This window comes from Geotrypetes seraphini, chromosome 9, assembly GCF_902459505.1.
Source record: "Geotrypetes seraphini chromosome 9, aGeoSer1.1, whole genome shotgun sequence".
Lineage (NCBI taxonomy): Eukaryota > Metazoa > Chordata > Amphibia > Gymnophiona > Dermophiidae > Geotrypetes > Geotrypetes seraphini.
The window spans coordinates 188,097,906-188,115,599 of NC_047092.1; the positions used below are offsets into that span (position 1 = coordinate 188,097,906).

The 17,694-nt window shown below is 43.7% G+C and overlaps 1 protein-coding gene across 2 annotated transcripts in view; it reads right to left on the reverse strand.

The window, feature by feature from the left end:
- The window catches only part of ABCC5 (ATP binding cassette subfamily C member 5), a 273,093-nt gene that overhangs the window by 23,458 nt on the left and 231,941 nt on the right, over window positions 1-17,694 (reverse strand). For both annotated transcript variants that reach the window (XM_033958465.1, XM_033958466.1), the window contains 2 exons: window positions 5,048-5,237; window positions 3,965-4,124 (listed from right to left, as the gene is read on the reverse strand). In XM_033958465.1, coding sequence (XP_033814356.1) covers window positions 3,965-4,124; window positions 5,048-5,237 — 350 coding nt within the window. The remainder of the gene's footprint in view (window positions 1-3,964; window positions 4,125-5,047; window positions 5,238-17,694) is intronic.

A 17,694-nucleotide genomic window follows, 5' to 3' on the forward strand; every position in this document is an offset into this window, starting at 1 on the left:
GGCCCATCCAATCCAGAAGAGACGCATTGGCTTCCAGATGGTGAGGAGAGTAAAGTCTGGAGCAAAACTGAGGCAACTTGTTATTGTGGGGAGTTGCAAATAAGTCCACCCGAGGAATGCCCTATTGAGTAAAGATAAGATGGAGAGTCGAAGAGTTGAGAGTCCATTCGTGAGGCTGAAGAATTCTGCTGAGGTTGTCTGCCAGGGAATTCTTCTTCCCTTGAATGTAGACAACCTTTTAGAAAATGCTGCGAGCCTTCGCCCAAAGCCAGATTTTCTGAGCCTCCTGACATAACAGATGAGAGCCCGCGCCTCCTTGCTTGTTTATGTAGTACATTGCCACTTGATTGTCTGAGTGAAGGAGAACTTGAGGACTCAAAAGGTGCTGGAAACCTTTGGGAGCATAATACATCGCTCTGAGCATGAGGAAATTGATGTGAAATTTCTGCTCCCTGGCAGACTAATGACTGTGTTTGAAGGCCCTTCAGGTGTACCCCCCAGGCATAAGGAGATGCATCTGTTGTTATCACCTTTTGGGGTGGGGGTGGGGGTAAATCAAAAAGAAGACCTTTGGATAAATTGGAGGAAGTCATTCACCATTGAAGCGACTGCTGAAGAGATGATGTGACAGAAATATGTTGAGAGAGATAATCTGTCGATTGAGACCACTGAGAAGCAAGAGCCCTCTGAGGAATGCGAAGATGTAACCTTGCTAGAGGAGTTACATGAATTGTGGAAGCCATGTGACCCAGGAGAACCATCGTGCACCTCACAGAGATGGTGTGTACCTTCAACATCTGTTGACACAAGATGAGAAGATTGTTCAAGTACTCTGGAGGGAGAAATGCCCTCAGAGTAGTATCGAGGATAGCCCCAATGAACTTAAGACGTTGAGTCAGAATTAGGTGAGATTTGGGGAAACTGACTTTGAATCCCAAAATTTGTACAAAGGCAATGGTCTGAGATGTTGCCAGAGGCACCTGCTGAGATAACACAGCTTTGATCAACCATTCATCCAGGTAAGGAAAGACTTGAAGACCTTGGTATCGGAGAGATGCAACTACAACAATCTGGGAGACTCTGGGAGAGGATGGCAGGCCGAAAAGAAGAACCTTGTATTGGTAATGACGTCCATTCACTTGAAACCGAAGGTACTTGCGGGAAGCCTGATGAATATGTATATGCGTGTAGGCTTCTTTGAGATCTAGAGAGCATAGCCAGTCGTTCTGATCCAGAAGTGGATAAAGAAGGGCAAGAGAGAGCATCCGGAATTTCTCTTCGACTAGAAATTTGTTGAGATCTCCGCCAGAATAGGTTGTATACCTCCAGTCTTTTTTGGGATTCAGAAATACCAGGAGTAGAATCCCTGACTTTGCTGATTTAAAGGACCTTCTTCGATGGCATTGAGAAGGAAGAGGGACTGAAGCTCCTGAATGAGAGAAGACTATTGGGTCCGAAATACTCTCTTGAGCATACCCCTGACAAACAATGTCTAGAACCCAAATATTTGTGGTGATGAGCTCCCAACGATTTACGTAATGCTAAAGCTGCCCTCCGATCAGCGGAGGTAACAGTTGGAGAATGGGAACTGTGGCTATGCTCCCGAGGAACACGTCAAAAAGGCTGTGTGGGCTTTTGTTGAGGAGTCTGTTGTCTAGGTTGCTGACGTGGTTGTTGCTTCTGCTTCCTAGGCTGAGAAGGAGCAGGCTTAGCCGGAAACCTATGCTGGTACGAAGAAGCTGGCTTGAAGGTACGGGGCAGTTGAGGCTTCTTCTTTGGTTTAACCAAAGTATCCCATCTGGACTCATGAGTGGATAGCATTTGAGTAGTCATATCCATTGATGGACCAAAAAGCTCATCTCCTGGACAGTGAGCATTGGCCAAGCAATCCTGGTGATTTACATCAAGTTCAGAAACACAAAGCCAGGCAAGGCACCTTATGGCCATCGACATAGCTGCTGCTTGTGTTGTAAGTTCAAAAATATTAAAAGTAGTGCGAACCATATATTTCCGCAATTGAAAAGTTGAAGCAATGAGTTGTTGGAATCTCGATTGCTTAAGAGATGGAATATACTTTTGAAAAGATGCAAGCTGTTTGATCAAATATTTTAGGTAAAACGAGAAATGGAAATTATAATTACCAGCTCTGTTGGCCAACATTGCATTCTGGTAAAGATGCTTACCAAACTTGTCCATTGCTCTATCTTCTCTGCCAGGAGGTACCGATGCATAGACACTAGCCCCCAAACAATTTCTTTAGAGTGAATTCAACCACTAAAGATTCATGAAGGAGCTGTGGTTTAGCAAAAAATGGAATAGGAACCACCCTATACAAAGAGTCCATTTTTTAAGGAGCCACTGGAATGGAGAGAGGAGTCTCAAGGTTCTTACAGAAAGTCTCTCATAGAATATCATGGAGCGGGAGCTACAGCAGATATTTAGGAAGCTGATCATAATCCAGAACCACCAAGAACTCCTTACTATGCTTGGAATCCATTTCTAGCGGGATGGAAAGATCTTCAGACATCTTGACGAAGAAATTTAGAAAAAGAAGACTGCTCAGACAAAGCAGGTCTTTGAGGCGATCGTTGAGGTGAATCTGAACCAGAAGAGTCCTCATCTGCAGTAGAAAATGGTTCCTGTTCCAAGTCTCCAAATATCTGTGGAATGAAGATGGTGTGGAAGACTCAGTGTTGAAGCCTCCACACTGGAGTAACCTCTCTGGATGTTTGAGTCAAGGACAATTGGTGAGATATAGATGGATCAATCGACTCCCGTATCGATGGTCTCCGCACCAGTAGAGCATCAGAATGAGGTGCAGTCTGTGTCGTTCGCTGCTCACACTGAACCGCCTGGAAAGTCGGTGTCGACATGGCCTGTCTAGCCAGTGTCGACATGGCCATAATTTGAACCGGCACTAACATTTGAAAATGCTCACCCAATTCCTCTTGAAGCAAATTGTCAATCTTTTGCTTGAGAGAGAGCGCCGGTACTGCAGGCATTTTAACCAGTATTATTAGTGCTGCGCGCTGGTCCGGTGATGAGGAGGCCGATGTCGAGGCACTCACCAAAATCGGAACTGGGCATTTACGGGACTTTTTCGAGTTCAGCATGACTCGACTCAATGCCACTTTGACCTGAGTCCCAGATGGGGTAGGGGAAGGTTTCTTAGGCGGCTTATTCACTGGAGGTTGCGATACCGGAGATGTTTCTGCTGGTGTCGATGAATGCGGCGTTGCCTTGGTCGGTGCCGTCGGTATTGGTGGCAATGTCGGCTACCCCTCCATAGCGACACCGAACAAATGTTGCTGTTGAAGAATGCGTTTTTTCAAAGTCCTTTTTTGAAGTGATGAACGAGTACAGGATTCTGGACGGTGCTCGGGCCCTAGACACAGGAGACCCCAGCGATGTGGGTCAGTCACAGAGATGGGCCGAGCACAGTGACCGCACTTCTTAAATCCCATGACATCTATGGGAAGACCGCCTCGGTGAAATCGGAGGCCAAGGTGGTACAACAGGTCCCGTTGGGCCAAAAACCTATGAGGGATAAAAAGAGATTTCCTTTTTTTTTTTTACTGAAGTAACTAACAGAAACAAAAAAAGAAAAGAACACGAAAAATGACTAAAATGTCACTGATGTAAGAGTGGGAAGGCAAAAAAGTTTTCAATGGCTGTTGAAACGCGTCTTCTTAGCTCTGTGGAAACTAAGAAACTGAGGGACCACGCACCTACGTCAGGCGGAAAGGTACTCACGCAGTGCGGGCTGATCGCAAACTTTCTAAAACTAAATCTGCAATTCACTTTTCAAGTGTCTGTACCCATGTGTGAGAATATGCTGCCTGCTTGCCTGCTTGTCCTGGGATAATGTATATTACTTATGACTAACTGAACATTGCGCACATCAGAAAGAAAATGGAGGAAGAAAGACCTGTGGAACAGTGGACATGCCTCTGACCACACTAACCTGACTGTACCACTGAATAAGACAGGCTCCTGAGGGATAATAGAAAGTTTGCTGCGCAGATCTGCTAAACCAATGTCATTGATCTTCACCCCATCTATTTTAATGCAGCCTCCAGACAGCTCAACCAGCCGGAACAGTGCCATACCAAGTGAAGATTTTCCTGTGGATAAAGAGTCAACTGTGTCAGCACTCTCTTATTATGTTACCACGCTTTATATCCCACTCCTCAGCCCCAAACAAAATTTCTTTAACTGGTACTTCTGGGGCACTTTATTTAAAATATCTACCAAGACCTGTTGTTTCATGTTTCAATAAAATATATCTTGCAAATGGCAGTTTGACTTATCTCAGGCTAGCCAGTAGGTGATATATTGACCCTCGAAAAACTCAGAATTAAGGTTGGACAATGTGTTTCTCAGAATCCTTCAGAACTTGTACTGCTGCAACATTTCTGCAGTGTCATTGGTAAGATGGTTCTTTTAGCACTTCTTCAAACACAGCCTAAGAGAACCTTGAATCTTTCAGTTTTGGGAGCATGAAGTAGACTTTTGCCAAGGACCTGCCCATCTTATCCTCAATGTTTAGATACGAGCATTTGTATGAATCCTTCTCATTTTACTTGTTGGTTTACAAAACTAAATGTTTTTCTTGCTTGCACTTTGGTATAAACTTTTTGGTTTACTTATTATTGACTAATAAGAATCTCAGCATTTTTTTTGAGTATTTGTAGATGCATCTCTAGATCAATGTGATCCATGGATTTTTATGGGGCCTTAAGAGTAGCTAAAAAAACCCACCAGGAAATAACTTGCAGGGTGAGATATTCAACAGGCAACCAAAGGTGGGACGGACAGAATAAAGGAGCACACAGGGTCTCAAAGTGTCTAATTTAATGGGTGATAAGGGTTGTGTTAACACCTTATATGATTATCTATCCTCATCTTACTTTCTGAAATGCTTCCCACTCTCAAAATTCAATCCCTCTCTCACTCCTTCATTGGCATCCCCCTGTTCTTTATACAACACTGTTCCATTTCTTATCTGATCATACTCTTCCATTGCCAAACAATCCTCCAACCTTACCTGATCCTGTCCGCCCTACAATGCCAATTTTCTCTTTGGGTTTTATAGTGAAGGACACTTTCTTCAAGACCAGAGGCAGGTTTTCACGGTATCTCATCTCAGCATTTTCAAAACTTATTTCCCCTTCCTGGGGCCAGTCTGTAGGGGGAGCCTTATTCTTAATCCGAGCTGGAGCCTCCAGGGTCAGAGTCTAAACAAAGCAAGCAAATGAGACTGCACAATCCTTCCACAACAGCAGGTAATCACTGAACATGCAAAGGCCATGAAGTCAGTACCAGGCAAAATGATAGAGACTATTATAAAGAACAAAATGACAGAACATATACATTAGCATGGATTCATGAGAGAAAGCCAACATGGATTTAGACAAGGGAAATTGTGCCTCACCAATCTACTGCATTCTTTAAAGGGGCAAATGAACATGTGGATAAAAGTGAACCGATTGATATTGTGTATTTGGATTTTCAAAAGGCATTTGACAAGTACCTCATTAAAGACTTCTGAGGAAATTAGAAAGTCAGGGGATAGAAGGAGGTAATGAAAGATTAGGTTCTTACCTTTGCTGGTCTTCTTTCGTGTACATCCATACACTATTCCTGGACTAGTGGGTTATTTTCCCATACTCGCCAGAGCTTGTAGGAAGCCTCATTACACAGAGTCTTGAGCTCCTCCCTTCTCCCTGGACAACTGATTCATTCAGCCCCACAGTTGGTGTTGTCAGCCCGACGGCATCCAATCTCAGCCAGTTCCAAGCACAGAAAGCCCTAGACGAGCTTTCAGCGCATGCCCCAGGCTTCTTACCTACTGTATCTACTGTATATACAGTAACCCCCCTCAACCACACTCAGTTTTATAGTTTCCGTGAATTGATACACATCTCAATCAGTTAGTTTTTCTGTCAAGTTTTCTACAATTCCTTCGTTGTAATTTTTTGACTTTGCTAGTTTAATATTTGAGATAGATGGCAAAAACAAGCTAGGTTTTAAACGCTGTTCAAAATGTCAGCAAAACATGTCACTTACCAACACACACTTAGATTGTGTGCATTGCCTGGGACCAGACCACAAGATTAACTCTTGCTTCAACTGTGCTAAATTAAATAAAAAATCTTTAAAAATTTGTGAGCTGACGCTCAGAAACATTTTTAAACTTCCATCTTCATTGGACCATTGTGTGGAAACTCAAATAGACAAGTCGGCTATTCCCTCTCCAAAGAAGAATGTCTAAATCTAAACACCTGGAAGTTTCTCCTTCCCGGCACCCTACCGCTCTTCAACCACATGTTTTGGTCCAATCTATTATATTATCCCGGTTAGATTATTGTAACGCCATTTATCTTGGCATCACTAAGAACTGCTTTCAAAGATTACAATTGATTCAGAATACCGCCACTAAGTTGATCTATGGAAAGAGCAAATTCGACCATGTGACTCCTTTGCTTTTCTCTCTCCATTTGCTCCCGGTTTATTTTAGAATTCAGTTTAAGTGTTTATGTATTGTTTTTAAGATTTTACATGGTATCTTTGCGCCTCTTGCTCCTCTGCTATGGAATGTTTATAGATTTTCATATGCGAGAGGCATTCATCGATTTAAACTTTCTCTTCCTTCTAAGAAAGATATTCAAGGAGTTAAGAATTTTAGCAGCTCTCTGGCGTTTAAATTTCCCCAACTATGGAATGAACTTCCCCTAATTTTGAGGTGTCCCAGTTCCTTCCAACTCTTCCATGAACTTCTAAACACTTTTTTATTCGCTAAACAGTTTGAAAACTAACTCTTGTATTTCAGTTTACTTTATTTTTTTAAATTTAATATTAACCGCGTCGAGCTTCCTTTGGTTGAAGACCCGGTATATAAGGTTAAGGTTTAGTTTAGGAGAAGAGATGCAACTTCAACTATGCTGCCTTCAACATCGACATTGATATCATCATAGACATCGAAACATCCTCATTATTCCCAATCAGCCCCAGCATTACCCTCTATGCCCACAGCATCGGCACCCACACTGGCTAAAGTTCCTCCTCTGCATATAAAACTGCCGACTCAGTTTTAACTGCTGGATCTCCACTGGCACTTTGTTTAAGTTCTCCTGCATGTTCTCCTGTGCCTTTTGCAACTCCTTCTCCTTCCCATACTTCTGATCACACTGTGCCTTCTTCTCCTGAACAACCAGCCTACTCTGATTATAAAGTTAGCTCCTATGGTAAGGGCTTCTTCCCTAGAGCCAGAGCTTTCTCCTTATAAAGACCTCAAGGGTTTTTTGCCTTCTCATCAGGCTAAACATTTCTCAATGAAAACAGAAATCCTTCTACTTCTAAAACAATGTAATGTAATGTAATGTAATTTATTTCTTATATACCGCTACATCCGTTAGGTTCTAAGCGGTTTGAAGAACAACTATTGCAAAAACAGCCGGATATACTTCCAACCACTCAGCAGCGTTTACAGTCCAAAAAGGTATTACAATTAACACCACCTCATCTGGAGAGACAGCGTTCATGGTCTCTTTCTACCACTTCGTCTATGGAAGAGGCTATCCACTCATCTTATGAGTCCTCTCCCAGACAGTCCAGATCTCATTCTCCTACATCTCATACCAGAGATTTTCCTGGCCTTCAGTCAGATCATTCTCCTCCTGAACCAGTCAGGACATCTCAACCAGAGGATCTTTCTTACTCTGCCTTTTTGCTAAAAATGGCTCAAACTTTAGAGCTTCTGACGACAATGAAACCTGATACTCAGGCTCAAAAAACCTCAAGGTGTTAAAATTTCTTCCATTACCCTAAGGAGATTATAGCCTTACACATACATGAGGTTTTCCTAGAAAATTATAAAACTCATATGGAATACCCCATATATCTCTCATCCGGCAAAACGTAGCCTGGAACACAGCTATAAGTTGAAAGATCTTGGGTTTTGGTAAGCCTCAGATTTCTCACCACTCCATTGTGGTACGATCAGCTATGCAAAAAGCCAAAAGCTCTCGTGACTTTTCAAATACTCCACCGTCCAAAGACATGAAAGTCACAGATATCATGGGTCGCCACATGTTGCAAAACACCATGTTCTCTGGAAAAACTGCTGTTTACCAATTCTACTACACTGAATATCTTTACTTGATTATGGATAATCTAAAATTTGAAATAACAAAATCTAATCTCTAATGTACAACCAGGGTTTCAAAAGATCCTGGAGTACTCAGAGGAATGTGCCAAAAATGTGATCAGGGCTGCACATGACTCTTATGACACAGCTATCAGAGGAGCAGCTACAGCTTTATGCACAAGAAGGCTTACATGACTCAAATCTTTAGCAACTCAAATCTTCAGCTTTGTGTCAGGATGTTCATGAAAAAGTAGCTGATGCTCCGTGTACAGGGGAATCTTTATTTGGTGATAAGGTGAAAACGATTATAGATGGAATTAAAGAGGATTGTACCACTTTAGATACTTTGGAGGTTCAGAGTAAGGATCAATCCAGACAAAACTACAAGAAGTCTTCATTCTATTCCACTAAGAAGCCTTATCCACAGAAGTAGACTTATTCTAATTACCAGTCCAGTCGACCATTTCAACCTCAGAAGTCTTCCAGGCCTCAAAAGAATCAGACATCTAACAAGCTGCAAATGACAGATGCTCTCAGCAGCCTTACAAAGAAAAATGGGGAGACCCAATGATCCACAGTGAAAACAATCCACCGATGAAAACAAAAACAAAAACTGTGGATACAGATGTTCTGGAGATAATTTATTAAACACTGACATATAAAACCATGAAAATTCAATTAAAAAAGTACTGTGATAAAAATCCAACCGGACCCTACACGGCCTTCCCAAGTTATTGTTCCAAAATCTCAGCCCTCTTTTTGACAAACCCAACCACATACCAGTCGGCGGAGGGGGGCCCTTCATTACTTTTACAGCACCAGGGAAACTATCACTTCAGATTGATGGGTGCTTCAGATAGTTAGACTGGGATATCGGATAAATTTCATTTCTTGACCTTCTCCATTCTACCAGCCTCACAAGGAACTTATTACATTTCATCTACCTCAGCTTCATCAGGAAATTCAAAGGTTACTTCTAATCAATGCTATAGAAGAGGTTCCAGTGCAATAACACGGAAGCAGCTTCTACTCAAAATACTTCCTAATCCCCAAGAAAACAGGGGGCTTTCATCCCATCTTGGATCTTAGGAGGCTCAATCTCTTTGTAAAGCAATGGGGTCAGATGGTATATATCCTAGGGTGCTGAAAGAACTTAGGGAAGTTCTAGTAGCTCCACTTCCCAGCCCTAAAAAAAATTCTAGAACCCACAGAAGAAAACAAAATCTGCACGCGAGCAAAACAAAAACCCGCAATCACCACACAAAGACAGACAGGGTGGGTGACTATACTAGTCTACAAGCTAACAAAGAAAATTACCAGGTAAGAACCTAATTTCTCCTTATGTAGCACCTGGTAGACTGGTATAGTCCTTACGAATGGGACGTACCAAAGCAGTACCCATTAAGGGTGGGCCCCTGAAAGGCCGACACCAGAACATGTTCACCGAATGCCGCATCCTGACACGCTTGAACATCCACACAGTAGTGTCTGACAAAGAATGCAGAGAAGACCAAACTGCAGCCTTGCAAATATCCACTGAAGGCACTAGAGAAGACTCAGCCTAAGAAGCCGCCTGACCCGAGTGGAATGAGCCTTGAGAAACTCTGGAACAGACTTTTTCTTCAGAAGATAAGTGGAAACAATAGTCTCCTTAATCCAGTGTGCAATAGTAGCCTTACAAGCGCCATTCCACTTACGAGGACCCGTGAGAGGGACAAAGAGATGATCTCATTTCCTGATCTCCTGGGTCCTCTGCACATAAGAGCGAAGGACCAGACTGACATCCACCTTGCGCAACTATCTGCTTCTACATCTGCTCGGAAGAGCCCTCCCGGCTACCTAACACCAGGAAAACCACAGCCTAATTGATATGAAAAGGAGAAACTACCTTTGGCAGAAAAGAAGGAACAGGCCTCAAGACAATCCGCTCCCTAGAAAACTCCAAGAAGTAAGCCCTACAAGAGAAAGCCTGCCGCTCAGAAACATGTCTAGCTGAAGTAATGGCCACCAAGAAGACCGCTTTAAGAGTAAGGTCCTTCAAAGAGCAGTTGCCCAACAGTTCAAAAGCTGGGCGCACTAGAACAGACGGAACCAGATTCAATTCCCAAGATGGAACAGAGGGCCACATGGGAGTCTTGAGCAATTTGGCCGCCCACAAGAAGCAAATCACATCAGGAATGGCAATCAAACGCTGATCCCCTACTTAATCATTTCAAGCATTCTGTTTGCCCTTTTCGCTGCTGCCGCGCATTGTGCGGATGGCTTCATCGACTTGTCGACCAGTACTCCCAAGTCTTTTTCCTGAGTTGTCTCTCAAAGTATTTCACCAGACATCCTGTATTCGTGTACAAGATTTTTGTAACCAACATGCATCACCTTACACTTGTCCACATTAAACTTCATTTGCCATGTCTCAGCCCATTTCTCGAGCGTGTTTATATTCTGTTGCAGGTCTTTGCAGTCCTCCTGCGTCTTTACTACTCTGAATAACTTCGTATCATCTGCAAATGTAATCACCTCACTCGTCGTTCCAATTTCCAGGTCGTTTATAAATATGTTGAAGAGCACAGGCCCAAGCACCAAACCCTGCGGCACTCAACTGGTGACGCTTTTCCAGTCCGAGTATTGTCCATTTACCCCCACTCCTTGCTTTCTATCTGCCAACCAGTTTTTAATCCACGTGTGTATTTCACCCTCAATCCCATGGCTCGCAATTTTTTGAAGTAGTTGTTCATGAGGGACCTTGTCAAACGCCTTCCGAAAATCCAGATATTACATTACATTAGTGATTTTTATTCCGCTTGTACCTTGCGGTTCAAAGCGGATTACATAAGAAGAAAGCTGGACATTTCCAGGAGGGTACATGACATTGGAGAAACAGATTGAGGGTAAGACTTAATAACAGAATGAGTGTAGACTTAGTAATATTGGAAGATAGATCAGTTACATTACATTACATATCAATAGTCTGTTTTCATGCGTTGGTAGGTAATCGGTTTCGGTAGGATGAATTAGGTTCCATGTTTTTTTTTTGTTTTTGTTTTTTTTTTTTGGTCGATTGAGGGTAAGGTGCCAGGGAGTGAGCAAAACCTGGTCGGTGTGGTGGAAGAGGAGAGGGAGATTAGGTAGATTGTATATACTTTTTGAATAGCAGCGTTTTGATTTCTTTACGGAAAGCTTTGAAGTCAGATGTTGAGGTTAACAATCTAGTGATGGAGGGTTCGAGTTTTGCTGCATGCGTTGCTATGAGGTTATCATAAAGCTTTTTACGATGAGTGCCGTTGAGTGGTGGGTATGAGAATGGTGTCTGTGTTCTTCTAATTCTGGGTGGAAGGTTACGGTTTAGGCGATCGTTTAGATAGGCAGGTGCAGTACCGTTGAATACTTTGAAGATTAGACAGTATAGTTTGAATTGAATTCTGGCTCTAATTGGTAGCTAATGTGAGTCTAGGTAGGCGTTGGTGATGTGGTCATATTTTCCGAGGGAGTAGATTAGTCTGAGAGCAGTGTTCTAAATGGTCTGTAGTTTTTTGATCATGTTTGTAGGACATGGTAGATATAGGATGTTGCAGTAGTCTACAAGTCCTAGTACCAGGGATTGGACAATGATCCTGTAGTGTTGTTTGTCGAAGAATTTCCTTATTTTTCTTAAGTTGCGCATTGTGAAGAATGCTTTTTGGGTAGTTTTGTTGATTTGAGCCTGCATTGTGCAGCATCTATCTATCAGCACTCCCAGGATTTTGAGGGAGGTTTGGATTGGGTGTTTGATTGCTTTAATTTCCAGGTCTGTTATGGATGGGTTTTTGTCCGTTTCAAGCATTAAGAATTTGGTTTTGTCCGAGTTTAGTTTTAATTTGTGGTTTGTCATCCATTTTTCTACTTCGTCCAGTATTGTTTCCAGGTGTCCTGTTGAGGTGTGGTCTTGGGTTTCGAAGGGGAGGAGAATAGTTATGTCGTCTGCGTAGCTGAAGGATGTTACATTTAGGTTGTCTAGAGTGGTACCAAGGGAGGAGATATAGAGATTGAATAGAATGGGTGAAAGTGGGGATCCCTGCGGGACTCCGCATGGATTTGACCATGTGTTAGATTTCGTATCGTTTATCTTAACTCTGTACGTTCTTGTTTTAAGGTATCCTTGGAACCAGTTGTAAACCACCCCTGAGATCCCTATTGTGTCAAGTATCTGGAGTAGTATGGTATGATCAACTAGATCAAAGGCTGCGGAGAGATCTAATTGGATAATTAGGATCCTGTGTCCTTTACTGAGGTGTTGTCGGGCTATGTCCAGTAGTGTTGCTAGTAGAGTTTCCGTGCTGTGGTAAGATCTAAATCCTGATTGAGATGAGTGAAGTATATTGTGGTCAGCTAGGTAGTTGGTGAGGTATTGAGCTACAAGTCCTTCAATCAGCTTGACATATAGTGGGATCGACGCGATAGGTCTATAGTTGGTAGGTGTGTCTACAGGACCTTTTTGGTCTTTCAGTATGGGTGTGATTATGATCTCTCCAAGATCTTGTGGGAATTGGCCTTCTATGAGAGTGCTTTGTATCCACTGCATGAGACTGGTTTTGAATTTAGGGGAGGCATTTGTGAGTAGATACGATGGGCAGTAGTTCAAGTCGCATGAGGTGTGGCTGTATTTTTTATATAGTCGGTTCAAATCAGGCCATTGTAGAGTTGGGAAGGTGACCCATGTTCTGTCTGCTGTTATGGCTTCTTCTGTTGTGGGGGTAGTTATTAACTCGTTGAGTATGGTAGTTGAGTTGTTGAAGGTAGTTCTGATTTTGATGATCTTGAGTTTGAAATGGTCAGCTAGTTGGGAAGCTGTTGGTGTTTTGTTGCCTTGGGTGGCAAGGAATGGGTTTGTGTCTGTAAGTTTTTTTACTAAGTTGAAGAGTGTTTTTGTGTCGGGGTTGTTTGTGCCAATTAGTTTAGTGTGGTATGTTTTGCGCTTTTCCTTAAGTTTGTTGTTATATAGTTTGATTTGGGTTCTCCAAGCGGATTTGGTTTGGTCATTTCTCTTTTTTCTCCAAGATCTTTCAAGTTGTCTGCAATGCCTTTTTAGTAGGTGGAGTTCTGAGTCGAACCACTTGTCTGAGGGTCTACAGGTTCTGTGTTTGGTTTTTTCTGTCGACCAGGTCACCTTTGTCTATCTGCCTGTTAACACCCTCAAAAAAGTGCAGCAAGTTCGTTAAGCAAGATCTTCCTTTGCTGAAGCCGTACTGGCTGGTTCTCATCAGATTGTGTCCATCAAGGTGGTCAATGATGCGATCCTTTATCAGCACCTCTACCATCTTTCCCAGTACCGAGGTCAGACTCACTGGCTTGTAGTTTCCTGATCTCCCCTCAAACCTTTCTTGAAGATCGGCGTAACATTCGCCACTTTCCACTCTTCCGGAATCCTGCCCGATTTGATCGACAGATTGGCTATTAGTTGAAGCAATTCAGCTATAACCCCTTTCAGTTCCTTGATTACCCTCGGATGGATGCCATTCGGTCCCGGGGATTTATCACTCTTGAGCCTATCAATCTGCCTGTATACCTCTTCTAGACTGACCGTCAACCCAGTTCCACCATGTTTCCTTGATTCTCTTTTTGTGCCATAGTTTCTAATTCAATACTGTAAGGAACTCCTGGAGAAAAAAGGAATTTAAATAAATTATATGTAATAAATTTCTATGTTTTTTGTCACATACATTCAGAAATGTGTAATTCAGACAGAAGCTGGAGCTCCTATGGCTGAATTACACATTTCTGAGTGTATGTGACAAAAAACATAGAAATTTTTTTACATTTAATTTATTTAAATTCCTTTTTTCTCCAGGAGTTCCTTACAGTATTGATATTTCATTTCATTTTTGACCTCGTATATCTTACAAGATCTAATAATCCAATCTCCCTACTACCTTTATATATTGTGACTATAGTTTCTAATTCACCCATCTTGTTCTTTAGACTCCTTGCATTCGTGTATATAATTTGAGTTTTCAGCGTATTACTTTCTTGCACTTTCTTCCCTCTTGCGTCCCATTTGATCCATCCGGATTTCTGTCCTGTCCATGATCCGCTGAGTCTTCACCGCTAACTTCTTGCACAGTATCGTTGATTGTTGGCTTTCCCCTTCTTCCTAGTTTAAAAACTTCTCAATCTCTCTCCTGATATTGCTTGCAAGAAGCCTCGTTCCGTCTCTGCTGAGGTGGAGTACATCCTTCCTGAATAGCTTGTTCTTCCCCCAGAACGTCGTCCAGTTGCGCACGAAGTGAAATCCTTCTTCCTCACCAGTGTCGCATCCACGCGTTGACTGCTTGCAGCTCTGTATGCCTCTTCTCATCAGCCCTGGGTACCAGCAGGATCTCTGAGAATGCTACCCTCTGCATTCTGGTCTTCAGCTTCTTTCCTAGCATCCGGAACTGGTCCTTCAGTTCTTCCCTGCTGTAATTCCTGTTGCTCACGTTGTTAGTTCCCATATTGATCACCACCGCCGTATCTTCCTCTCCCATGCTGTTGATGATCCTATCGATGCGGTTCACTATGTCTTCTACCTTGGCTCCCGGTACGCAGGTCACCAGCCGATCCTGCCTTCCTCCTGCTATGTGGCTGCCGACTTGTCTGCTGATGGAGTCCCTCACGACAATTGTTGTCCTCTCTATCTTTTCTTGCCTCTCTAGGCACAGGTCTGTGTCCCTGGTGTATGGCCATCTCTCCACACACCAGGGACACAGACCTGCGTATCTCGGGAGGCTTGAATAGGAATGTGTAAGTAGGCCTCCGTCAGATCTAAAGAGGTCAGAAACTTCCTCGGCTGAACTGCCAGAATCATAGACCGCCGAGTTTTCATGCAGAAGGAAGGCATGTAAAGAGTTCTGTTGACCCCCTTCAAATCTAGGATGGGCTGAAAGGTCTCTTCTTTCTTTGACACCACAAAGTAAACAAGTACCAACCTGTGCCCCACTCCTATGGGGGAACTGGAACCACTGTGTGGAGATCCAACAATCTTTGAAGGGTCTGGCGAAAGGCCTGCTGCTTCCAGTCCAGCTGCGAGGGATAAGCGAGAAAACGATCTGGCAAGGAACGGGCAAACTCACTAAATCTACCACACTGACCAAGGTCCTCAAATTCAAGGACACAAATTTCAAAGAAATGGGAGACTTTGTTCACCAGGCGCTACAAAGCCAAGCAAGAACCGATAACGTGGAAGAAATGTGGTCGACTTTGAAAGCAACCATACAAGAAGCAACAAACCGCTATGTTAAATCAGTAAGTAAACGGCGAAGGAACAATAAGCCACAGTGGTTTACTGCGGAGATCTCAGACCTCATCAAGGAGAAGAAAAAAGCATTCATCTCTTATAAACAATCGGGGAAGCAGGACTCTAGAGCAGACTACCTGACCAAATCAAAAGCTGTCAAAACAGCAGTCAGGGAAGCTAAATTCCACATGGAGGAGTCTCTGGCAAAGAACATCCAGAAGTGAGATAAATCCTTCTTCAGGTATATCAGTGATAGAAGAAAAAACTCAGGCGGGATTGTACGTCTTAGGAATCCAGACGGAGACTACGTGGAAAAGGATTCGGAAAAAGCCCAACTGTTAAATGAATACTTCTGCTCAGTCTTCACCCGAGAAGCGCCAGGGCTCGGCCCTCAGCTACAGACAAGGGTTGGCTCAGTTGACCCGTTTAGTAACTTTGAATTTACGCCCAGCAGTGTCTACGATGAGCTGTCAAAGCTCAAGGTTAACAAAGCAATGGGGCCAGACAACCTGCACCCCAGGGTGCTTAGGGAGCTGAGTGATGTCTTGGCGGAGCCACTGTCCGCGCTCTTCAACCTCTCCCTTAGTACAGGCAGCGTCCCGTTGGACGGCTAACGTCATTCCACTCCACAAAAAAGGCTCAAAGATGGAGACAGCAAACTACAGACCAGTGAGTCTAACATCGATAGTGAGCAAACTAATGGAAACTCTAATCAAGCACCAATTGGATAAGATCCTGGATGAGGAGAATCTACGGGATCCCCGACAACATGGATTTACTAAGGGGAGATCATGCCAATCCAACCTGATCAGCTTCTTTGACTGGGTGACGAGGAAGCTGGATGTTGGGGAGTCCCTGGACATCGTATACCTGGACTTCAGTAAAGCATTCGATAGCGTACCACACCGCAGGTTGCTGAGCAAGATGAGTTAAGAACATAAGAACATAAGAATTGCCACTGCTGAATCAGACCAGTGGTCCATCATGCCCAGCAGTCCGCTCACGCGGCGGCCCTCTGGTCTAAGACCAGCACCCTAACTGAGACTAGCCCTACCAGCGCACGTTCTTGTTCAATAGAAACTTGTCTAACTTTGTCTTGAATCCTTGGAGGGTGTTTCCCCCTATAACAGCCTCTGGAAGGGCGTTCCAGCTTTCTACCACTCTCTGGGTGAAGAAGAACTTCCTTACGTTTGTACGGAATCTATCCCCTTTCAACTTTAGAGAGTGCCATCTTGTTCTCCCTACCTTGGAGAGGGTGAACAACCTGTCCTTATCTACTAAGTCTATCCCCTTCAGTACCTTGAATGTTTCGATCATGTCACCCAGTTCTATAGGATTGGGCGACACACTGACGAAATGGGTTGGAGGTAGGCTTCAGAGGGTAGTGGTGAACGGCACCCCCTCTGAAATGACGGAGGTGATCAGTGGAGTGCCGCAGGGCTCGGTCCTGGGCCCGATCCTATTCAACATCTTTATAAGAGACTTGGCAGAAGGGCTGCGAGGCAAAATAACATTATTCGCCGATGACGCCAAACTAAGCAATGTAGTGGGCAAAAACACAACAGACATAAATTCAGTGCCCGACAACATGATGCACGACCTACTCCTACTGGAGCGCTGGTCTAGGTCCTGGCAACTCAGCTTCAATGCCAAAAAATGCAAAGTCATGCACCTGGGCAGCCAAAATCCATGCAAGACTTTTACCCTTAATGGTGAGATCCTAACAAGAACTGAAGCAGAACGAGACTTAGGGGTGATCGTCAGTGAGAACATAAAGACTGCCAATCAAGTGGAGCAAGCTTCATCCATGGCAAGGCAAATCATAGGTTGCATACGCAGGAGTTTCGTCAGCCGTAAGCCTGAAGTCATTATGCCATTGTATAGATCCATGGTGAGGCCCCACCTGGAATACTGTGTGCAATTCTGGAGGCCGCATTACAGTAAGGATGTGCTGAGACTGGAGTCGATCCAGAGAATGGCCACCCGGATGGTCTCAGGACTCAAGGATCTCCCGTACGAGGAACAGCTAGATAAGTTGCAGCTGTACTCACTCGAGGAACACAGAGAGAGAGGTGACATGATCGAGACATTCAAGTATCTCACAGGCCGCATCGAGGTGGAAGAAGATATCTTCTTTTTCAAGGGTCCCGCGACAACAAGGGGGCATCCTTGGAAAATCAGGGACAGGAAACTGCACGAGGACACCAGGAAATTCTTTTTCACTGAAAGGGTGGTTGATCGCTGGAATAGTCTTCCACTTCAGGTTATTGAGGCCAGCAGCGGGCTTGATTTTAAG